This window comes from Phasianus colchicus, chromosome 2, assembly GCF_987193195.1.
Source record: "Phasianus colchicus chromosome 2, bPhaCol1.hap1.1, whole genome shotgun sequence".
Classification (NCBI taxonomy): Eukaryota; Metazoa; Chordata; class Aves; order Galliformes; family Phasianidae; genus Phasianus; species Phasianus colchicus.
Window position 1 is genome coordinate 44,178,449 of NC_143437.1, and position 26,297 is coordinate 44,204,745.

The following is a 26,297-nucleotide window of genomic DNA, read 5'->3' on the forward strand; positions in this document are numbered from 1 at the left end:
ACACAAGAGCAGCATCACTTTTTTCATCTCTTAAAGTAAATACAATGTGCCACACTCTCTCCTGCTCCTTATGCCTGTTGAGTGTTAAAAAATCAGAGCTAGAGCTCTGAAGCAAGAGCAAAGCAGGCTGGTTGTAAAAATTTGTAGAAAAAACTCTTGAAAATCAGCTAGTAAATAATCTATTTTCATGACTCTTTGCCTGCTTATGAAGAGCATGCTAAAACTACTATTAAGCAGCCAAGTTAGGGAGCCCAAGGTATAAAGGTACTGTAACGTATCATTCTGTGGTTCTAAGATAAAGAAGTGCCACTAAATGAAATAAAGACTGGCTTCCATAATTTCTTATTTGCTGGTTCCCAGTGTACTCATCAGGCTACGCATAATTTCATGATCTTCCTGGGAATATTCACAAGTGGACAAAAAGTCCATCAATCCAGCTTGCTTCCACTAAGTCCCAGCAAGGACATCAGTTATTCCAAATTATGTTCTAAGGCTGCTTTAGTGAAGAGAGACTTGCAGAAAAAATTCTAAAGATTCAGTCCAAATACTAGACAAGAAAATATTGCCTTACAGAGGAACAGGCATTGTATGTTTTCTTAAAGAAGTGACTGAAAGAGGAAGCATACCATTTGCAGCATATATGTTTATTCATAACTGTCATATCCAGAAATACTAGCTAAATGAACTGATTGGGAAATCAGTAACACGTATACTTTTCAGCACAATAATTATTGTAAAACTTAACAAAAGGCAGAAATCACAAATTCTTAATTCTTAAGCAATAAACTGCACCTAAATCCAACAACGGCTTTTCCTGACTGTAGAAGCTGGCCCAGAGGTTAGGGGCCCTTATTTTTAGGCACATAGAGAATATCATGTACATGGAAACGGTTACCCAACCATCTCAAGAAAAAACTCTTTATCTGCAGGTGTTGGCTTCCAAAGGTTTTCACAGTTCCACGTTTTCAGACTTCTGTCCCGTGTGAAGATAACCCTCATTTAAGTGGAAGCTGGCATTATACCAGTAAAAATTCCTTAATAAAGTCAAAAGTATGAAATTCTGTCTCCTGACTAAGGAGTCCCAACTCTTACAGCAAACCATATGCATACTGAATTCAGAAGAAGTTTTCACAGAACCTATTGTGAAAGTTTCTTTAACTTAGAGTTGTACTATAGGCATATCTACAGGAACTTTAAATAGTAATAGTGGCACTTCTTTCACCTTCATTCCTGAACATTTGCTGGATACTTGTTCCACTTCCCTCAACACAAGGTTCTCCCCCATCCATCATGTAACACGCAAAACAAATAGAAAGAAACAGAATTTGGGTCAAGATTTTGAGTGCCAAAATAGAGGATACTGTAGAATCAAACAGACTGCAGAATTTAAGCCTGAAGCCCTTCAGATTGCCTAAGTCTGCAGCGTGTGTGTTAGGAAAACACTTGTAAATATCAAAAGTAAGATCAAATTGACTGCAGAACTGTTATTATTATTAAATATTTGGACCATGCCAAGCATAACAGTCAACCAGCTCCTGGCTTTATTATATTAGGCACTGTATAAACATTTAATTAGAGACAGTCCCTGCCCCTACATCAATTCCAAACATATGCTTATTTTTAAAAATCTGATAATTATTTTCTGTGTGGTACCATCATTGCAGACCATTCTTCCACATGAGTGAAATGAATAAAATTTTAATGTAGACTAAAAAATAAGTACAATTCAACATTTCTAGTAATGTCAATGATATCTGAAGGTTACCAGAAAGGTATAAAAGTACTAATATCCCTGAAGAAGAATATAGCAAATCATTTTAAAACTCCTTAACTAAGGAGAGCTACCTATAGCTCAAGAAGAAAACAATACATTGTCTCTTTGGCTCAGTAGTTTCAATGTTTTCTCCTTTAACGGTATGTCAGTATGACTATTTCACTTGTGACAAGGCTGCATGCTTTCGCAGTAGACCCTCTGTGTGATTAACTGGTTAATGCAAGTATACAATGAAGTATGTACTTTACAAATATTTTAATTTGTACTTATACTTTTTTTTTTTTTTTTTAACAAATATTCTCTGAAGTTCTCCATAACATTCGATTCAACAAAAGACAATTTTAAAATGTTAACAAGTTGAATATCTGATGCAAGACCTCAGAATCTAGGTCAGCCCTATATTTCTGTCATTCAAAGCCACATTTATAAGGTATATTTGAAACGGCACATTCTTGTGAGGGAAGTTTTCCACAGTGATGTTTATTAAAGCTTGTTTGCGATATGGTGATAGACAATACCAATTTATTGATAGTTTCAGTGATTTATTCTTTACTAAATTTTATTGGAAATCAGCAAATTCAGAATTTTGTTTTGTTGTTATGAGTGGAGATTTTTCTAAATATATATGCCACTCACTTGTTATACATTTGGACAGAAGAAATTCATATATGCAGCAATGTTTGCTTTTAAAAACTGAAGTCTTTTCCTTGAGTAACACTTCTAACATCTCAGAGAAGACCCAGAAGTTACATAAGCTGATATTTTTTGTCAAATCAGACCTCAAAATTTCATTTATTCTCTAAATATGAAAATCTGTATTTTGGTAGTTCTATTTAAAGTTATGTTGATAATTTATTTCTGTTTAATTGGGACTGACCTTTGATTATATTCAACAGCCTTTCCACATACAACACTATGAAACTATTTAGAAATGTTTCATTTTCTCTTTAGATCTCAAAACTAAACATTATAATCAGTTCAGTGTGCATTCTCATCTTTCCCTCTGCTGGTAAACAAAGTACCTGTTCTGAAAAATTACTTCACTGGAGCCAAACAAGACACATGGAATAGGTCTCATGCAACTGTGAGGGCAGTGAGACACTGGAAGAGCTTGGCTAGCTAGGCTATGGATGCCCCCTCCCTGAAGCATTCAAGGCCAGGCTGGATGGGGCTGAGAGCAACCTGGGAGGTGACCCTGACTATAGCCAAGGGGGTTGGAAGTAGATGACCTTAAAGGTCTCTTCCAACCCAAACCATTCTATGGTTCTATGATCCATCACTAAATCACTGATATTTTTAAGAAAAATGATCTAGTAGAAGAGAAGAGTCAGTAGCTTTACAGAAATTTAGTTCTGCTTGTAACTGTAGTGCTTTATTAGACTGGCAGCTGCAAAGCTTGAATTCCATTAACATTTGCAGGCCCTGTTTAATTAAATAATATAAAGAAAACATCAAGAATAGAGTTTCATAAGCCATATCAGTGGATAAGCCAGTTTACAGAAATCCCTCCATCCCTAATAGTATTCTGTCCCCTGCGCTGTCTCAAACTACTAAACTGCATTGAGTATCCTCTCAATGAACACAGCTTCATCAGCAGTGAATCATTTTAGAAAGGATTTCAGGAACAATCTACAGAACCAAAGACCAGTAATGCTGGCATCTGTACTGCAGAAATTAATAGAAAGCGTTCTGAATGTACTGTAAATCCTTGAAGAAGAATGCAGACAAAAAAAAGACAAGTAATACAGTTTTCTGAGACATTCAAAAGGTATTTGACAAAGTCTCTCACTGATGGCTCTTGAAACACTCGACTCCCATGGTTAGGAAGAGAGCAATAACAAATGGCTACAGGGATGAGGACTGCTAGAAAAGACAAGAGTAAAGAGAAGGAAAAAGGAATACAATATCTATACTGTATTCCATTTGAAACCATCTGAAGTTTTACAAAATCACAGAAACACCAAGGTTGGAAAAGACCTACAAGATCCAGTCCAACCATCCACCTATCACCAATAGTTCTCACTAAACCATGTCCCTCAGCACAAAATCCAAATGTTCCTATGATCAGTTTTGAGCTGCAGAATCTAACATAAATCTTCTAATTGTAATCACTTGTACTGGTTGACAGAGACTACTGGAAAGAAGCATCCAATATTTGAGAATCAAGACAAATCCTCCAAAAAAGCTGAAGAGCATTTCTATCTTTAAAAGCACTGTAAGTCTACGAAAGTTTTCTACATTTAGTTTCCCACCCATGTTCTTAACAACTAGAACTGCTAAAGAGCAACAGTCAGTCAAGAGAAAGAAAACAATTAAGTCATAAAAGGTTCAATCCATTTTCTATAGATGACAGAAAGGAACAGAGATGATAAAGAATGAGAAAGAATACAGCCCAGAAAACTCTATTTATTGCATAAAAATATGTTGGTATTCTGTGAAATAAGGAAGTATTTAATGATTACAAATGTCTCAAGTACAGTGAAGACATTGCAGAATAACAGAATTGCAGGGCTTGGAAGTGACCTCAAGAGAACATTGAGTCCAGCCCCACTGCTAAAGTAGGTACCCTGTAATCAGTCACACAGGTAGGCATCCAGATGGGTCTTGAATTTCTCTGCAGAAGGAGACTCCTCAGCCTCTCTGGGCAAGCTGTTCCAGTGTTCCATTACTCTTTGTTGTAAAAAAGATCTTCCACATAAATATGCTTAGAAAAACTACTATTGACAGGTTCAGCTCTACTCATCTAAATGTAACACCTGCCCTCATTTGATATTAAACGTGGATTAATTACATAGTTGTCCAAGACATCAACCCACATTTTACAACTGGATGTTGAATATAAGAAAACAAAAGTAAGTTTAATTTAGAAATGTATTAGATATTAGAAAGGATTTTGTAGGTCACATTGAGGGAATACTGTTCTGTACATTTCTCTGACCCACAAAAATCTGTATTTCTTAATGATCATAGAAAAAAAACAAAAAAAGGAAAGCTTCAGTGTTCCTTAGTATAGAGATTGCTCTTTTTCAATTTAATCAGAAGTGTTTTTCAGTCAGGTCTGCTGTCTATAAAAACGGTACTTCCATCTAATTTACATTTAATGTGCAAACGTGAGCTTTATTTGGCTTTTAGGCCTAGGTTCATATTTCCTATGTGTCCATTTTAGGATTCACAACTCAGAAAACAAAATATTCTGGCAACTGGGCAATCCAAGCTGCTTAAGTATTTACTTTCACATCATCTTCATTAGCAAAGCTATAACAAGATGTTTCTACTAATCATCTCTACTTACTTATTCCAACTTCTGTGCTATAGCATGCTATTCTTTCACTTTTGACAGAGCTGCTACAAACTAGGCCATTGATATCATCTGAGTTTACAAGTAACTTCCCTCTGAAAATGTTTTTTTTTATTATTTTAGGTTTGGTGTTTTTTTTTTTTTCTTCATTTGATTGGGTCTTTTTGAATACATCAGGAAGTGAGATTCACAAACAATTGCATTAGCTAAAATCGACTGAAATGAGCTGGAGTGAAGGGGATGAAACAATTGGTTCCTTGCATGTGAAGGTCTTGGAAGCTCTTACAATCATGCTGTTAGCAAGAAATAAAAAAAGGTAAATTCTTACACTTAACGAAGAGCAATAGGTGCCTTTGAAAGGAAAGCAGGCGCTTCCATAAACTGTGTTTGATGCCCCTGATGTTGCTTATAGTAACACCAGATAAAAGGGTAATAACGTCCTGCCTCCTCAGTGTGTGTTTTTGCCTGTGTATCTCATGTCAAATCTGGTGAATTTTGCAGGATTCTCAGAGTTCCAAAAACCTAACAGCAAGTATAAGGAATTATGGCTTTTCTGATCTCGTTATGGCAAACATAATATTAAACATGAGTTGCCTCAAAAAAAAAAAGTATGAAAAGGAATTTTACATATAATGACCACAAAGAATTTAGAACAGGAGCATTCAATTAGCAAGCAAACAGTACAACATCCCTCTCTCACCTCCTCTCTGCCTTTTCCTGGCTATTCTTAGCTGCCTATAGATAAGATCAGGCCACAAGTCAATTTTAAAATAAATCAATGCATTACTGAAAGACGTGGGGTACAGACAGACCCTTTTGTTCCCTAAAAATAAAGGAATGCTCCAGTTTCTTATAGGCAGCTCAACTTTCTACCCCAGAGATGTGTATCTGGGTTCTATTCTGCCTCCTTCTACAGATATAGTTTGTGATTAGCAGAATTAGCCTCCTTCCTGCCCTGTCTACAGTATGAAAATAACAGTATGGAGCTTCCTGGCCAGGGAGAAGATACTCTGCATTATACATCAGAATTTTTGTATTACCTACATAGTACTCCACTATTTGCAGTACATCTCAAATTACGGATCGCAGTTTTAGTTTACATAACTCAGTGGATTAGCCTATGCTACCAAAGAAATGGAATTAAAAGTCTTAACATCTTGAGGTATTTGCATTTTCCGATTCTGCATTTTTAATTTTTAGTTGGACTCATTACAGGCTTGACATTCCAGGTAATTTGTTTTTCCTATTCCTACATCATTCAATGACAATACTTGTAGACAATTTTATCACAGTTTGCCACTGCAAAATAAAATATGATTTGAATTCTTATTTTGAGAAACCAGAATATATTTTGAATACTTTTTGAGAAATCAGCATCCCCAATCTGATTTTTTTTTCTTCCTCTCAATTCTTTAAAACAAAACATCTGTCAAGGTGGCAAATAAAAATAAGGAATTATTTCAGTTTTTTTCAGGAAGGAAACTGTATTGATTAATTTCAGTTATCTCCCTTTTCTTAGTCATTGCTTGTTTGCATAACTGGGTGAAAATTTGTAGAAGTGATTAGGACTTAGAGTACACCGCACATTTATTAAGTAATTTCATTTTCATCTTTAAGATACAATAATAAATAAGTGTGAACTTTAAACAAATCATTAGTCTTGGGTAGGTTGACAGATTTCTCCTTCAATCTTTTAATTCTAAAAAAAATACTAATTTAATTTAAAATGTTTTTTGAGAGCAGCCCTTTGCTAATATTTCCCTTCAACACAAATGCAGGAGTGAAAACTGCTTTTAGAAGCACTTCATTTGCAGAGTTATTTTTCTGTTTTTCTTTTATCCCTTTCCTCTCCATCATATATATATATTGGCTAACGATCAATTGATTTGCTCTTAGTTGCAGTAGAAATATAGTAGTGGTCTAAAAGAAGGATGGATAATCAGATATAACACACCCAGAGGAGACAGTAATCTGCATAAAACATAGCTGATCTTATTGGGGATGGAGCTTAGTCACAAAAATATACAGCTCTGACTACACTGTTATATTACACAGGCACAGAGAATTTCAGAAACTCTTAGAGGTATACAGTTCCAGGTTCCTTGAAATGGTGTGTGTCTTTTTAACATACCATTATGGGTTTAGTCAGGAAGAAGTCTTTGTCATGTTTAGATGCTTTTTAGTCTCTTCACACTTCACAAATAATACAGAAGCTTTGAAAAAAAAAAATCAACAAAAGCAACAAAAAAAACCCACCAGTGAACACTGTACAGTAAAATAAAACAGAGCCAACAAATAAATTCAGCCAGCACATTCTTGAACTGGTTTCAACACCTTAAATACTGACTCAATTTAAAAGGCTATATATCAAACCCATATAAATATCCTTACCTAGCACTCTTTTTCTAATGCTAAAAGCTGTGCAACCAATAAATCTTCTAGGTAATTATTTTTAAGCTAGATTTTAGTCTCAGCTAGACTTTTAAATCCCAACTGGAGCTGCTGTCATAAACTTGCAGTCTTTTCTGAAGAAACAATTTCAGCTTTCAAAAAAAAAAAAAAAAAAACCACTATAAATTTATTTGGATGATGTTGAAAATAAAGATTTAAAGAAATGACATGATTCCTGTCTTAGAGAGAAAAATGAGTGATGTTGTTTTCATAACCTTTCACAAGTATCACTTACAGTTCTTTAAAATTATATACTCCTTTTGGCATTTTCAAAATCTACAGAAAGATGGATATAGTGACATCACTAATTGATCTTTTAAAAGGAGAACAAAGCTAATGAATAAAACAAAACAATTCTGATCTTTCCAGTATTAATACATCAGTATTATCAGAAGCCAAACTATATTCTTTTTCCCCTTTTCTAAAATTTTGCTTGACAATTCATTCTGTAACACAAAGAGAATGACTCTCTTTTGTTCTGCATTAGCATGGATGCTGAATCATCTACAGAAACAGGGCAAAGAACAGCAATGATATCATTACCAATCAACCATAAAATAGAAATCAAGTTTATCAACATGGCTTTTTAGTGCTAGGATTATATAGTTTACACCTGGAAAAATAAATGGAAGCCAGCTGGCACGGATTAACATTAGTTTACCTATTCAACTCTCATACTCTCTTTCTCAATTAAAAAAAAAAAAAAAAGAAAGAAAGAAAGAAAGAAAAAAGGTTGTTGCATCAAAACTCCTATTGGTAATGGTTCTGTATCCAAGAATTTTTCAGGAGAGGGCAAATTAGCATGGGCTGAAACTCCATTTCTAATAAAACAGTTCTGTCATGTTCCCACACTGAGAATTGCAGCATGACACTGTCCGATTTACTAGCATATCTATAACACATAGACTTAAGAATCATATAATCAAACTAGAGAAGGATATTGGTTCAAAACACAACCTAGTGAAGGTATAGATCTAAACAACCAGGTAGGACAAAACAGTACATGTGAAAGAACAGATGTTTCAAAAAATTAAGTTTTAGTCTTAGTGGTATTCCATCTCATTACATAATGTACAAAAAATGTTAGAACACATAATTCTGTAATTTTCATCTGATGATTTCTCCTGTCTTTTCAGATGAACTGTTTCATACAGCAACAGACTTACACAATAAATGCATAAAAATCAGGTAAGAAAATGTCCCTTCACAGTTCCAAAGACAAGGAGTCATTCTGTAATAAGAAAAAGACTCAACAGACAGGCTATTTTTCTGGAGATCTGCATCTACCATGTGATTGAAGGCATAAACCTTCTGGCCTTACACCTTATGAATTACTCAAGTTTGCACTAATCTACATGAAATTTACGGCCTGTCATGTTTTGTTGCTTAATTAGCAACTTGTCAAAAATCTATGCCATATAAATGCAATTTTAGGTTTTTTTTCCTCCCACATCTTCACCTACTTTTTATTGGGATAATGAGCTGAGGAATGACAGGAAGAATCTTGTTTTCACCATGTTCCAGCATGTCATGGATTCCTTGACGAGCAAAAAACTCATATGGAAATGTCATTTCACAAAGTCCGTCAAAAAACAAAGGCAGATAATAATGATAGTCCAGCTTCTCAATTTCTACCTGAAAATATAAAATAAATAGTCAAATACAATTTTACAAAACAAATACAATATTATCAGGTTGACAGATAATTCATGCCATCTAATAAGTACATTTAGAAAATAATAATTGATTTTATATCACTGCAGAGTATCGAGAATCATTAAGTCTCCAGCCAGATATATCACAAGATACTAAAATACCAAAATATTTGACGTAAAGATCAGAAAGAAAATTAGTATGCTCACTTATATTTTTTGAACAGCTGCCACTCATCTCAGTTGTTTAGATGAAACTAACGTTTCAAGCACCTGAAATAGCATTTGAAAGCTTCCTGATTTTTCAGTACCAGATCCTTAAATTTTTGCTTTATACCTTACTTTATAAGTCACCCACAGGAATCAATGCTGTTTTTTCAAGCATAACATTTGGTTTACTTCAGAAAAATCTGATCACTGTATGTTCACTTGGACACTCAAAAGAACAAATAAGAGAAAGAATCCTGTAACCAAAACAATATCCAACATTGTACAAGTATCAGTATTTGTATAGAATACCCAACTTCCTAGAATATTGACCTAATTTTATGTGTTACTCATTTCAGGAACAGAATTCTAAGGAAATTTCATTGATTTCTACTGTGAAAAATCATAGTGAAACTAAGTACCTAATAGGAATTTCCCTCCTATTTTCCCTCCTAAACTAGAAAGTGAGGGATTTTGCACTTTCCATTTCTCTACTCATCATCATCCTGATGTCACATACACTCATGATAGCCAGTAAGAAAAAGAATTTGTTTGCTTTCAGCCTATTAGAGCCTGAATATAACTAAGAGGTTCTCAACAGCCAAGTATTTCCTCTGAAAAGCTTATCATCAGAACTACTGAGAGACTAATCCATCTCTTTAGGTAACCACTTCTTTAAAACATTGCCTAACTGTTACACTATTTTTCCAGTGAGATTGTATTTTGGAATTTGGTAAGCACTTCCTCCTTCACGTCTAACAAACTTTATCACAGATTATGCTGAAGCTCAAAACATCCTATGGAAAAATTTCTCAAGTTAAGCAAACCAATACCCATCTCTTTATTTAGGGCCAATAACATTCTCACTTGAATCATGGAAGTCAAGCAAATACCTCCCTGTTGGCCACTGTCATTCATTTTCCATCCAGCTCGACTCTAAACAGATCTGACCTTGCACATCATATCTACTGACTAAACCACTTCATTCTTTCACGTTACAACTGATTTACTTATGATAAATGAAAATTAAAATGGAAGAAGTACTTGAAAGTAAGTCCTCTTTTCTGTGAATATCTCACTATTGGCAGATGTGGAACTAATTACATACTTAAATACTCTCACATAAGAGAATGCTGATCTCTAACAAGAGTCTAAAAAGAATTACTGCATTATAACAAACAAACAAAATCAATTTTTAGTTGTGAGCCATACAGAGGAAGGAAAAAATAAAACCCACATTTCCTAGCAGAGAATCTATAAGATCGTATATGATGGCTTCTCTGTGTTGTTGTTTTGTTTGTTTGTTTGTTTTTGTTTTAGTTTCACAAGGAAAAACACCTTTATCAGATGCATTTAGAGTCAAATCCCATGGTCAAATTAATGAGAAAATTCAAAAATAACTATTCCAAGCAACCACAAAAATAAAATTCAGAAGACATTTACATTATCTGTATTTATAGTTTTTGACACTCAGCATATTATGGATAAGGCTTGTGAGCTGGTAAAATAGCAACTGCAAACTTCTGGTTACAAGCCTAATACAGAAGCCAAATTCCTCACTACAGAGAGAAGTTTTCATCAAGTAAGAAATGGCCAGGTAGTCAAAAAAATAATTGATGAAAAAGAAGAGCAAGAAGACGACATTTTTTCTTGTCCTCTGTCCTTCAGTGTTTTTCTTTTTAACTTCTAATTTGTAGTTTACACAATTATCTGATTACAATCTCATTACTGAAAGTTTGGCTTTCAGAAAATTTAGAACAAAATCTACAACTACTTGTACCTGGGCAAAGCTTTAGATGTGAAAGTGAGATATATGTATTTTTTAAAGGTTTTTTTTTTTTTTAAAGTTTTATTTTTTTCCAAAAGAAAACCACCTGTGCCAGAATATCATTCCATTTTATTTGTTTTCTTTTTTAAAATGCATTCCTTACGTGGATTTTTGACAACTCTTTCAAAATTACAAACAATTTCAATGGAAATACACAACCTTGTCAGGTTACTGTATAAGGATCTGCAACTATTCTGATCAAAACATATAAAATAGAATCCTTCATGCTTTTTCTCCCTCTATCTATTAACATCTCATCTTCTCTGCATGTACCAGCAATCTTTTTTTCTCAAAGATTTTCTGATAGTCTGAGCTATTCTTTGCCCTTAAAATCTGACTTTTATGATCCAGACATGAAGAAAGCTTATGCGTTCAAAAGCTTGTTCAATTTGTCTTCCCAGTGATAATATCTACTCATTAAACAATGTAACCTTAACTCTGACTTTCAGTTTATACATTACATAAACGTAAAACTGATATATTAACTTCGAAGACAATACGATTTCTGTTTTGTTTTGTTTTTTTTCCCCCATTATACAAAACTTACTTTTGAAACAAAATCTCCACAATATATTGGTATTGCAAGCACTAGACAATAAAGCACTTGTGGGTACTCTTCTCAATTAGTTCCAAAGCCATCAGTGGACGGCTTTGGATCAGTGGTATGTCTCTGAAAAGGACTCTGATTTCCATCTCAATTCTTGAAGAGTAAGCTGTCCAAGCATATAGCAAATTTTTACTTAGCATTTTGTGCTCTATAATAACTCCCACAATATGGATCCCGGAAATATTTTGTCTTACATTCCATGGTGTGAAAGCCTTTTCTTCTGTGTTTACAGTTTAGCCTTTAAAAGTGGCCATTATACAAATGTTCAGAGAAAAATGTGATTTTTCTGCTTACACCCACAAAATTCTTCTGTTGTTCACATCCACATACAAACAGTGCTGATGAAAGCCTAAATTCTTGGCAAAACTTGTTCACATCTAACAATAATGCTGCAAAGATGAATTTTTAAGAGACCTCAAAATAATTATTAATGAACTTTCATGTAGTGGTAAGTTGTTGAACCAAGAACCTGAATTTTCAGCAATTAGACCAAATAAAAAAAAACATAAGTTACTATAAAATATGATCAGACACTGTGTAAGCATCAGTAAAATCTTTTGTTTCATGGAATTTCTGAGCTACCTAGGTCAAAAATAAACAATATACAGTTTATATTTATTTTATCAATATGGATAATTCACTGAAACACAAGATGGAAGGAAACCAACGGCAGTATCACATTTACAGAATTATTATTTTTTTTCTGCAAGAAAGCCATTCCTATGAAGTAGCTAAAAGTGAGAGGCAAGTCTGCTGAGATAATGAGAAGCCCAAGTTTAGTCTGTAAATAGTAAAAAGAAAACAAGCTCCCTGGCTAATCTGCCTGATAAACGGAAAAAGCAAGATAGCTGAGAAAACTTAAGATACAGATGTTTGACAACTAGCATATTACGGACCTTCCTTAAACAAACAAATTTAAAGCAATCTGGTAATCTATAAACAAACATGAATTTTAGAAGATAGCATTTAACATATAGAAACAGTGAGGAGAAACAAGCGAGGAGGACAACTAACAGTTAAAAAAAAAGATCATAATGTTCAATAAATAAATAGAGGATCAATGAGTGGGGGAGAAATAAGGGCAAGAAGAAGGAAAATATACATTTGTATAAAGGCCTCCCCATTTAGCGAGAGAGTAAAAATAATCATCCTGCAATCTCACCTATAAATGCAAGCTAGCAATTACATTTTATTTAAGAAATGTTTTGTTAGCTACGTCAGTGAATGTGAGCTGTGCCATACAGAAGCTAATCTAAAAAATTCAATAGACTTCTAAAGTCCCACAGTGTGGGCTCTATTCTTGAAACATTTCTAAAAAATTGTTCTGCCTAGATCTAGATTTCTTAAGCATACATTTACATGAAAGAAAAGGCAGATTTCACCAATATCAAAGAGGACAGTACTATCCATACAGATGAATCAGGATGATCAAACAGGATAACCATACAGGTTTATGAGATACAGGTCTTACTTTTGTCACTTTAACACTGCATGTCATGCTATAAGGATTACTGCTACAGTGTAGGAGTTCATCAGTATGTTATAGTAATAAAAGAAAAACTTGAGCAGCCTAATTAATTATAAGCCACCAACATGATGTAGATGTGAAAAGGGCAATTACCAAATAGTTATATAATAGATGGGAAAGCATTACTATTACTGTACAATGCACTTGTAAGATTGTGTCTGTTATTATGATCAATTTGTCCTAATATAAAACAACCAGATTTTATTCACATGTTCTGTATTGGAAGTAACAGGAGCAAACAGATACATATGAACACTGAAAACTGGAAGACAAAAAAAAACAGGGAAAATAAATGTTTTTTAAATTTTTAATCTATTTGTTCTCTAATCGCTTTAGATTATCTGAGTCAACTGGTTTCTAGAAAAGTATGCACAATACGCTATCTCAGCACAGCAAATAGCTGTAGACTATGCTCACAGGACTGCTTTCTTTTAACTAATGGGAAGCACTACGAATAGAAGATGAAACCCTGAGAATAGTGCTCAGTAAACACAACCAACAGAAGTAGAAGGTACTCAAGAATTTTTTTGTGCGAAGCAAATAATGGACCACAGGATAATCTCATGACTGACAAAAGTATTTCCACTACTTCAGAAAGAATGCTGTTCTATTTACATTCTTTTTACTATTCAAAGACTTGCTGAAACCTTCTTAGACACACCCAATTGTTCCATTGTTTTCCTTACACATTATTAACATGCTGTAAGAGTTCTACAAACACAGTAAAATTGAAACGTCAGACTAAGAAAGTCCTAATCACTTTTATCTGCAATTGCAAAATATAAGCATTACATGATGTGAAAAGATAATTTGCATTTACAGCAATCAAGGAATATTTTTTTGTACTGTGTACACCTACTTTGAAGTGAATGCCAGTGAATGACTGCTCAGAGGTCCATAGCTCCCTAGAGAGATTAAGTTGCACCCTCATCAAGGACCACTGAAATCTGCCACAGCTGCATTCAGGCACCAGCAAGGAGCAGAGGACAGATTGTGCCCCATCACTATAGTAAAGAAGAACTATAGTGAAGAAGAAACTACTATAGTGAAGAAGAAACTTTCAATTTTGTAGGTGCTTAATTAGACAACAACGTACAAATTTCTGAAAAGGAAAGCAAGAAAGATGACATTGTTCCAGAAAAAGAGAAGGCTAATTGGATATGATTACTCTCCATTTTCAAGGCAGAAGTTGAAAGTAGGATAAGAAAGCATCTGGAATTCTGGCTACCCCTTGGAAAGAAGATGCATCGATCTTCACTGATTACTTTGTGCAATATCACAGAATCACAGAATCACAGAATCGTAGGGGTTGGAAGGGACCTCCAGAGATCATCGAGTCCAACCCCCCTGCCAAAGCAGGATCCCTACACCAGGTCGCACAGGTAGGCGTCCAGGCGGGTCTTGAATATCTCCAGAGAAGGAGACTCCACAACCTCCCTGGGCAGCCTGTTCCAGTGCTCCGTCACCTCACCGTAAAGAAGTTCTTGCGCACATTGGTGCGGAACTTCCTATGCTCCAGCTTCTGGCCATTTCCCCTTGTCCTGTCTCCGCACACTGCTGAAAAGAGTCTGGCCTCGCCACTTTGCCCCCCACACCTTAGATATTTATAGACCTGGATCAGGTCCCCTCTCAGTCTTCTCTTCTCAAGGCTAAACAGACCCAGCTCACTTAGCCTTTCCTCATAGGGGAGACGCTCCAGGCCCTTCACCATCTTTGTGGCTCTCCGCTGGACTCTTTCCAAGAGATCCCTGTCTTTTTTGTACTGGGGAGCCCAGAACTGGACACAGTACTCCAGATGAGGCCTTACCAGGGCAGAGTAGAGGGGGAGGATAACCTCCCTCGACCTGCTGGCCACGCTCCTTTTAATGCACCCCAGAATGCCATTGGCCTTTTTGGCCACAAGGGCACACTGCTGGCTCATGGCCAACCTGTCGTCCACCAGGACACCCAGGTCCCTCTCCACAGAGCTCCTCTCCAGCAGGTCATCCCCCAACCTGTACCGGTGCATGGAATTATTCCTCCCTAGGTGCAAGACTCTACACTTGCTTTTGTTAAACCTCATCTGGTTCCTTACTGCCCAGCTCTCCAGCCTGTCCAGGTCTCGCTGAATGGCAGCACAGCCTTCAGGTGTGTCAGCCAATCCTCCCAACTTCGTATCATCAGCAAACTTGCTGAGGGTGGCCACTACCCCCTCATCAAGGTCATTGATGAAGATGTTGAACAGGACCGGTCCCAGCACCGACCCCTGGGGAACACCGCTGGTTACAGGTCTCCAACCAGACTCTGCACCGCCAATGACAACCCTCTGTGCTCTGCCAGTCAGCCAGTTCTCAACCCACCTCACTGTCCACTCATCTATCCCGCACTTCCTCAGCTTCGTTATAAGGATGTCGTGGGAGACAGTGTCAAATGCCTTGCTGAAATCAAGGTAGACTACATCCACTGCTCTCCCCCCATCCACCCAGCCAGTGACAACATCATAGAAGGCTACCAGGTTGGTCAAGCACGACCTCCCCCTGGTGAACCCGTGCTGACTACTCCTGATAACCTCCTTTTCTTCCAGTTGTCTGGAGATGGCATCCAGCACAATCTGTTCCATCACCTTTCCAGGGACAGAGGTGAAGCTGACTGGCCTGTAATTACCTGGATCTTCCTTCTTGCCCTTTTTGAAGACCGGAGTGACATTGGCTATCCTCCAGTCTTCAGGCACCTCCCCCATTCTCCAAGACCTCTCAAAAAAATATGACCACTATTTGTAAAGTGTGAATTATGTAGTTAAATCAGGAAAAAATGTCAACTGATTATATTATACATTCAGAAAGACAGTGACCAAACAGATGTTTTTGTACCTGTTGGCACTAATGTTCTTTTTCTACACCAATTATTAATGAAAAGCTATCTGTTAAATTAACTTGAAATTCTTGAGCTTTAATGTAAATAACACAAAACCAGGAAAAAATTGAGAAAAGCAGGAACACTGGGATAAAGGCACAGGGATAAAAATGTCTGTAGCCAAAATTAAAAACAACTGTCTGAAGATTTATTTTGATTTAGTGACTAAGGCATACCATAAAATACCTGGAAATCTTCAGACAATATAATGCAGAATATATCCAATTTCGTAATAAGTTTCAGACAAGTACATAGAAAAAAGTCAATAGTTGTATAGCTTTGGAAATAGTGAAAACTTTTAAAACCTGTTACTATGCATTATTATTTGAATATTTATACAGAGTATATGTTTTTAAATGTAATAACAATGTGGAAAATGAAGGGCTCAAAGGGAAATTAGAATAGCAATTTTTCTAAGCTAAGAGTTTTCAGTTAAACTGTTCTCATTGCCTTTTGACTCTTGACATTTATCTCTATGTGGAAAAGTTAGCCAAAAAGTTATAATAAATAGAATAAAATAGAATACTCTGTTCATTCTCCTAATTAGAAAAAGAAGAGATATTTCCTCAAATGCTTCAAGGTTAGTCTACATTAGTATCTTACTTTGGAACAGCTGTGCAATTTCAAAGTTAATCCTAAACAGAAGTGGAACATTTTGTGTGCTGGAATTGTACTTCTGTCTATAGTTGTGATTAATCTATTTCTTATTTAAGCCTTTTCCACTTTTCCTTTATTGTAAGCACAGTAAAGGGGTTACTGAAGTCTTTCTACAGGAGGAGAAAAGTTATCCACTTGCTCATGAACTGCAGTGACACATTGTGATGGGGGGATTTCTGAGCACTGCCAGAAAAAAAAACTATACCTATCATACATCTGTTCCAATTTTTTTTTTTATTTTTTAAGATTTTATTATACTACTAAATTTGGAAGAATTCTCCCCTCACTTTTTGCTTACTTCCAGAGATGTAACTATATTTTTTTAGATATCATTATTAGTAAGCATGGAAAGTTATACAGAACAGGAAGGGAGTCCTCTCAGTAAATTCATAGTCTATTCACTCATTTCTTATCATGCAGTTGATCTTAATAATTTTACATGACATTTGCAGAATTCTCTTAATGAGAACAACCTATTTTTCACTTTTCTTTCTTTTTAAGGATTGATACTTCTAAAAACTATAATCAGAATCCTAAATGTACGAGCGCCCAATGTCTCAACTAGTTGTCTCATAAGTTTAGTAAGAACTGAGAAGCTGTTGTATGACACTAAATGAAAGGTTTTACATGTCTCCAACTCTAATAAAAAAGGCTTGCTAGACAAAGAGCAGAAATCTGTAGACTGCACTCTGGAGATTCAGCTTATTAAAAGCAATCTAAGGGACAGTTTTAAGAGTTAAAATAATAGATAAAGGATATCTGGCTCTGTAGATATTAAATTAGGATTTCAAAAAGCTTTCAATAGAATCATTTCCAGGAGATTATTAAGTTAACTTAGTAGCCACAGGAGGCAAAATGAAGTCCTTTCATGAATTAAAACCTGGTTACAATAGAAGAAGCAAAAATGTTAATAGAGGAGTGTCCAGGGGATTAGTAGAAATGATGCTGCTTAGTATATTATCAAAGGCTACCACAATTTTAAAATAAAAGCATTACTGAGAATGATAGAAATAATGAAACATTGCAAATAGTTGAAATTGATGAAATGATTTATCAGTATACATAGTAAAGTTGGAATGCATGACAAAAAAAAAAAGTAAAAATTGTGAATTATTTTTACAACTTATAATGCTACAGTTTCTGGTAATTGTTATTTCTCAATATGAAGGCTCTATCATGTTGGTAACTAAAAACATTTTTTTTTCCTTTTTTTTTTTTTTTTGTAGAAGTCTTTTCTAATTTTTAACCATCTTGAATCTTTTACAATCCTTAAACACCTCTGACTTCTGGAATACAATTCTGAAAGAAGACCAAAAGGGATACACACAGCATCAGCCAAGGAAGGATGATAAAGATTTTTATAAAATCTAGTAAAGTAATCTTATCCTAGAGCTTCGGGGGAAAAAATCATTAAGTTCATGCAGAAATGAGGTTTATCTGAAAGGAAAGTGAGAACAGTGAAAACAGTTATCTCCCTCTACGTTCAGAGCTCCCCTTATGTGTCCTGCTCTTTGCATACTCTATCAGCAAAATGAATTCTATTTTGCATGTTCTCCTCTCTGAGTATTCCAAGAGGAAGGTGTTAGCCAGAGAAGGTCAGGTCATCCTATGGTAACTCATTCTGGTTCTATTAATGCCACATTTGCATTGGAAAGTCATATATAAGTTCTTGACTGGAACTGAATAAAGCACAGAACCATTTAAGTTGGAAGAGATGTTTAAGTGTCACCCAGTCCAACTCCCCAGCAGGGACACCTATAGATAGATCAGATTGCTCAGAGCAATGTCCAGACTGACAGTGAATATCTCCAAGGACAGGGCACACTCAACAAGTTCCGGTGCCTCGCTACTTTTATCATAAAAGATATTTTTCTTATATCCACTCTAAATCTCCCCTCTTTCAGGTTGAAGCCATTTCCCCGTCTTATCACAACAGTCCCTATTAAAGAGCATAACCCCTTCTTCCCTGAAGCACCCCTTTAGATACTGACAGGCTGCTATCAGGTCTCTCTGGAGCATTCTCCAGTCTGAACAGCACCAGCTTTACCAGCCTGTCCTTGTAAGGAAGGCGTTCCCTCCCTTGGATCATTTTTGTAACCCTCTTCTGGATGTGCTCTAACACATCCAAGTCTTTCCTTTATGAGGACTCCATATCAGGATGCAGTACTCCACATAAGGCCATACCAGCGCAGAGTAGAGGAGCAGGATCATCTCTCTTGACCTGCTGGCCATACTTCTTTTGATTCAGCCCAGGATCTGGTTGGCTTTCTGGACTGTGAGGGCACATTGCTGCCCATGTCCAGCTTCCCATCCACCAGTACCACACAGGTCTTCTTTAGCAGGGCTGTTCTCAATCCTTTTGTTCACCAGAATGTAGTGGTAGTGGGGGGTCGCCTCATCCCAGATGCAAGATCTTGCATTTGGATTTACTGAACCTCGCGAGGTTCATCTGGGCCCACTGCTCACACCTATCTAGATCCCTCTGGATAGCAACCCATCCCTCTGGTGTGTCAACTGCACCCCACAGCTTGGCGCCATCAGCAAACTTGCTAAGGGTGTACTTGATCCAACTGCCGCTGTCCCTGATAAAGGTATTAAAAGAGTATTGGCCCCAGAATCGATCCCTTGGGGACACCACTCAAAACCAATCTCCATCCAGACATTGAGCCACTGACCACCACTCTCTGGACTTGATCCTGCAGCAGTTCTTCAACCTCTGAACAGTCCATTTCAACTAAGTTCAAGAAGCTGTTCAGCTTTCATGCTGCGAATTTTCATCAGTATATGACATGCTATTAAAATACAAGTAAAAAGGCATCATAGTAATATTTAATACTAGTTAGAATACTATATATAGTGAAATGTATTTAAATACTTTTTTCTAAGAGTGATAAATTTACTCCAGTAACTTGAATATCTTACGATGCCTGTACCTCTACAATATCTGGAATACTTCACTCACCTGCAATAGATTACAGGCTTTATAAAGCCTAATTTTCAGTTATGTGAAGAAAAGATTAGGTAAAAAATATCTGATCAGTCCTGTGGCTGCCCTATAGACACAATAACTACATTCAGTTAAATGCTGTTTAACAACATCTATTAAGGATGGAAACTTCAGTTAAACACTAGACGATGTTCAAGATCAAAGACTAACAAATACCAAGGGTTTTTCAGAGAGTGCGAGAAGGTTCTCTGCTATATGCTGACAAAGTAATTGCATTGCTGATTGCTTTATGCTGAGAACTCCTGAAAACCAACCTCCAAATTTCCAAGATATTTTGCAGTACATACACTTGGGAATCTGTTCCACTGGTCCAACGGGTTCAACTTCCCATGTATAATGATGACTATCCTCTTCATGAAAGAGCAACATCTGAACATATCCAGATAAACATTCAGCATCCAGAAAGAAAGATAATAAAATGTACTGACAAAGTTACCATGAAAGCAGTATACTTAGACCAGTAACTGCTGCACCTTACAAGCAAAGAAGTTCACTGATTAGAACTTCCTGAAACAAGTTGGAGTAAGCAGGATCATAGTCTATGAATCTTCACTAATTTCAAAAAGAATACTAAGAAAGGAAAACCAAAGTATTCTCATTGTCTGTGTGTCTAAGAAGGAGCACAGGCCAAGAGAAGCGTTGGAACAGAGAACTATCTAAGAAGAAGTAAACCACCAGAAATCCTTTGTTCCATGGACTCCAAGAGTCCTGGAAGATAACTCTGAATTTATTTCATGCTTTTCAGTCATGGTCTGGTTGAATGAGACAATGAGAGACACTGGAAGGTCTTCAGAGATAAACCGTTCATAGGTGAGTCAAATACTAAATGAAGAAATTCTAGACATTGATAAAGCCTTATAAATGGAAGGGAATACTGCACCATCTGCTGGTTGATACCAAACAATGTGATGGTGCTGTCCTCTTTCAGTTGTGAAAGAGTTGAACAGAAAAAATAGGCAGAAAATTGTAAATATCAAGGCTTTATTTGGGAACAAACAGATCAGGCTGCCATAGAGAAGTTTAAAGACACTTCTTGTGAAAATCAATATAATTCCAATTAAGTCATAACTCTATACAAGTGCATGGTCTTCAGAATTTATAATCTACAGTGTGATCAAAATGTTTCCATGGTCTAGATCAACACATATAAACAGAACAAGGCAGGAGTAATTCTCTAACCCTGACAAAACTATGCCAGGACTGTGCTAACTCTTCACTGAACAGTGTCCATACTTGAACCCTGTCACTTTACTAGAATAAATGTGGACATTAGCATGAATTACACAAACTGAGTGAAAAACACAAATTCATTTAAAAAAAATAGTTTTCTTGTGAAGCTTTTAAATGTTATAATAAATTAAAAATATGTGAACAAAATGTTTGTTGCAGGTATATCACTCAGGAATATTGAGTTGATTAGACCCCATTACTGTCATGAAGTTAAAAATAAACTTTGCTTTAGAAGGAGATTATAGTCATTTGTGGCATCTGACATGAATGTCTGTGAAATGAGTCACTGAACACAGCTCTTATGTTGATGGTGTCACCAAAGATAGCACTTCACAGGTGGGAAGTAGTCTTCAGATGACTTTTAGTCATTATATCTTAATGACTTCTATTGTTTTTTGAGATCATTTTTTGATTTAAAATTCAAAATAAAAATACAGAAATTATTTGTTTACTTCTTTGTGACATAGAATTTTTATTTTTATTTTTATTTTTTTTTAATAAATATCAGAGAGAACTTATCTAGCTATTCTCATTAGGATTAACTGTGCAAAATAATATGCAAACCCAAACAGTTTTGTTCAGCCAGTGGAAACAATATGAGTGTTATCATGACTGAGAACACACGACAATTTAAAGCCCTTTTTGAATTTGGTGCCCATAACAAATCCAGAAAGGTACGTAAAAATTGCCCTTCAGAGAAGCCAATTGTTGATCAAACAAACAACAACTTAAGACTTGAATTTACAAACTGTCCCTCATGTAGATGTTTACTTTATTAAAGCTTCATCTGCTCTCTCGAGAACATATAGTTTACAAATAGTTCATTTCACTAAGATATAAATCATGGAACCAGGCTGGAACCGTGACAAAAGTATCTGGAATGACAGAGTATTTTGGATAAAACTTGGATGAAGTATATTACAATGTACTGTAACACCTAAGGTTTTATTTTGTTGTATTGTAAAAGTAATGGTCAAATTGCCTTTAAAATTTAAAAAATGGTTTCTGTAATACAGGAAGATCCAATGGTTGTTTACTTAAGTAACATTTGTCATAGTAAAATATGTTTTTCCTGCTCAGTAACTTAAGGTAAAGGATTATTTTCTCTTTAAAACCATTTAAACTGGCAACCATATTAAAATATCAGAATATGGATCTCTCAATTTGAAACAATACATTTTATGTTATTCAATTGCACTTATTTTTTATTCAATGCTATTTTACTTTGAAAATGTATACTCAGAACATATGACATGTATATGTTTTGACATGCTGATACTGCATAACTCTAAAGGTTTAATATTTTTTGCTAATAAAAGTCTAAATAAATCTGATAAGGGAAAATTAAGATATATAACCATATAATAATGAGCATATAAGTCATATATATATATATATCTAGAAAGAACAAAAGAAGGTATTCCCATTTTACATTCTTATTTTCATGTAACTAACAAGCACATCAGAATTGCCACTATGAAACATGATAGCTTTGTTTATATTATCAGTGCATTTTTTCCTGTATTTTGATATTGTTAAATTGCCAATATAAAAACATACAGATATTGATAGATGATAAATTGTAGGTAATATTGTAATGTTCTAATATATCATAATTATAATGGTATTTTGAATTTTGATGGAACCATTTAAAAATTTATCCTAATCAAATGCTTGGCAAAAGCCATTGAGAAAACAATTAAATCTTAAAGATTAAACATGTATTCTTGCATTCTAAGCTCAAAATTAGACTTCTGCCCACGGAAAATGGGGATCTTCTTCACTAAATTTATTTAATATGCCACTATTCCTTCAGAGCAATACTTCATATTTGAATCATGCACAACACTGACTAAAGAAGTTTTTATGAGGGTAGATGAAGCTATTGGAAAGGAAAAACTAACATGGCGGTTCAGATAAATACCATCAGTAGACTATGGCAATGATTGATCTGTCTAATTTGTTATTTTCTTTGAAAGCAATAAAGTACATGAGCCGAAGACAAATTTGTGGGAAGTAAATGAAAGAAAAATAACTAATACTAAAATAGCTGCTAGTCCTATACTTTATTATCTAACAATATTACACGATACAAAATATAGTATCATACAGCACTGTAAGTCAGCTCACTTCTTTGTCTTTTTAATTCAATTTATCAGTGAAATATGAAGTATGTCTTCCAGCCTCTTGCAAACAGAATTTGAAACAAACAGGTTTTTACAACTTAGTTTTTACTAGATAAAATGAGATCAGGTCATTGAATTTTTAAACTGTCCTTGAAACAAATACACCAAGGAGGTCAACATGTCACGTCTCTAGCTGTAAATTATTCTATTGATACACATGCTATATATGCATCTTAATACATTTTCTCAGTACAGTTTTTCAAAGATGCTTTCAAGAGTTTAGTGTAGTCTAGATTAATTAGGAATGTTCTTCTATCTTAACACTGACCAGATGAATAAATGGTAAAAATTAAACAAGTTGAGAAATCACACTTATTCCTGAGTTATTCTGCTGTTTACTTTGTTAGCCATAGCTGTGTTTGTTCAGTTCAGTAGCATAGACAACAAGCAATATTAGTAAGTCAGATGAAAAAATTAAATGGACTAAAACCAATGTCAAGTTTAGACGTCAGAACATAAGATAAAAATAAAACACACACATGGTTTCCAGATCATATGAATTAAAACTATAGAGTAAGAAGAAATGCAAGAAATTCCTCATGCTTTTTCAGATTGATGTCATAAGTGATCACTATCCCGTGGTGTTTGCCATACAGCACAGTGTAACCTTAGCAGTCTTCCTACGAATTCTGCACTCTGTTCTGGAGAAAACAAAACAAAAGCAAAAAGGGTACCATGGACTGAGTTTCAAAGCTGTAGCACTACATCAGGCTTTAATCCACTCAAATTAACCCAGTGTCTGTTTAGCCAACTAAATTGTACTATGTAATGTAGGAAAATATATATATTTTTTCTTTTTCAAACACTTTTACAAATATTTTCAATATGGGTGTCATGGTTCAGTCTGGTTTCCATGACATCATGATGTGGAATAATGATAAAAACCATGAAACCATGACAATTGGTATATTTTTCCTTTTCTAAAAATGACTACAAATTTTGTATAGCTGTATCAAGTTTTACATTGCTGTAATGTTGCTTCTGCTTAAATTCACTGTCTGGAAGAAATAAGTTGTTGTATCAATGGTAAGAATTTTGTATACAAATCTCTTTAGACTAAGCTGAGGCATTTGTGCAGGGTACATCAGCACTGTCTCAGCATTGAGGTAGAATGTTTGCTTTGCTGTGTAACTGAAGTCTTAAATGTTACCATGCTCCAATAGGCTTCTAAACTGCAGTAAATTCAGTCTAATATAGACTTTCATTTATTTTTAATGTTAAATAAATCCAAAAAGCAAAATAAGAATGAAAATGGAATTTCATGAAGATTTATATAAATATCAGTCAAATGGACTGTGGAAACTATTTTCTGTACTTTCAAGTTTAGATATTGTTGGAACATTCTACAAAACTTATGACAATATCCTTTTTATTGGCTACCATATCATCATTCTTAAGTATCAGTTATAGTTAATAACACCTCAATAGCCACACAATTATCCATTTCTGCATGAACCCAAAGCTTTAAGCAGGTAATTACTCTAAATCTTCTTAATTTTTAAGAAGAGTAACAAATGTTTAAACATTTTCATTATTTAAATAATCCAAATTATATTTGATAGACCATTCAGTGACTGCTACAGTGCTCACAGCCTTGTTCTTATAATATGAAAATCAGTAAGATCAATTAAATCTTATAACAACTTCATCTAATCACACCAGACAAGCATTCAAGATGAATATACTAATACAATAATGAACACTAAAAATAATTAAACATATTGAGATTTAAGTGATCATAACAGAATATTAAGTCTGAAATTTGATTAAGATTGATGTTTCTGTTTTAATCTCCCATGGTATTATCATTAGAACAAAAGATATCTTCTTGACGATACCTAGAGAGACCAAAGTAAGATTTCTAATATTTAGATATTAGGAGACTGGCTGGCTTTCTCAGAACTAGTCATTAAGTTGTGTATAAGTCTCAGATAAGTTTAAGTCATGTTTTTAAATTTAATTCTGAATGGTTGAAACCACATTAATACACAACTTTACTCATTTGCATAGGAAGAAAAAATTCTTAAACAACTAACGCTTCTGAAGATAATGCATGAGAACATTGAGAGTGAAGCTCTTTGTATTATTCCATATTCTCATCGCTTACAGCTTTATTGACTTCCTTATCTGCTCCACATTCTCAGAACAATTTTAAGTCTTTAAAAATAGCTCTTCCAATGTCACAGCATCTTCAGCTTCCAGCAGTATTACATTATTATGCCAGTTCAATATAGCTATCAAAAGTATCTTAACCACTCTATTTAGAAGGAAAAAAGAAAAAAGAGGGAAAGAAAAAAGTACATCTGGAGACAAAAATAACTCACTTTTTTGTATAACTTCAGTGAAATACATTCCAAACAATATCTACCAAAAGAAACATAACTAACCACTTCATTACATTACTAGCTCCATGTATACCAGAGTGTCTTTCTTACAAAATGTATTTAGCATTTTGGGAAAAGAAATATTTCTTCCTGACATTCCAAATGTATTCACTGCAATCACACTAACATATCAGTTTTGAATCAGACCTCCTGTCATCTTCAGTGTGAAAAAACATCACTGTTAAGCTCTAACACATAGTAAGGAAGATACTACCAGAAAAAAAAATAACAACACAAAGCAAAACAGAACAAAAAAATAATACCACCACCAATGACACACACACACAAAAAAACAACCAACCTAACAACAACAGAAAACAGCAAAAGGAAAATACCTATCTGGAGGTAAAATAGATTTTCTGTTACAGACAATAAACAAAGCCATATCTAATCCATCATTTTGCAAACAAAAAATAGCCATATCATCTATCAACACTGAAGCGTAACTTACAAACAAACAAAAAAAGCTTCTCATTAGTTGTCAACTCAAAGTAACTTCAAAAGCAGTCCCTGAGTATCCAACAGTATCTTTCTGACAACTTTCATATCTCTCAAAAGCTGTTGTGAGAGCAGAATCAACCAATCATGTTGTGAAA

General features: G+C 34.9%; 1 protein-coding gene across 4 annotated transcripts in view; it reads right to left on the reverse strand.

Annotated features, from left to right (window-relative positions):
* The window catches only part of PACRG (parkin coregulated), a 190,621-nt gene that overhangs the window by 84,674 nt on the left and 79,650 nt on the right, over positions 1 to 26,297 (reverse strand). For all 4 annotated transcript variants that reach the window (XM_031612709.2, XM_031612717.2, XM_031612726.2 and 1 more), the window contains one exon: positions 8,987 to 9,158. In XM_031612709.2, coding sequence (XP_031468569.1) covers positions 8,987 to 9,158 — 172 coding nt within the window. The remainder of the gene's footprint in view (positions 1 to 8,986; positions 9,159 to 26,297) is intronic.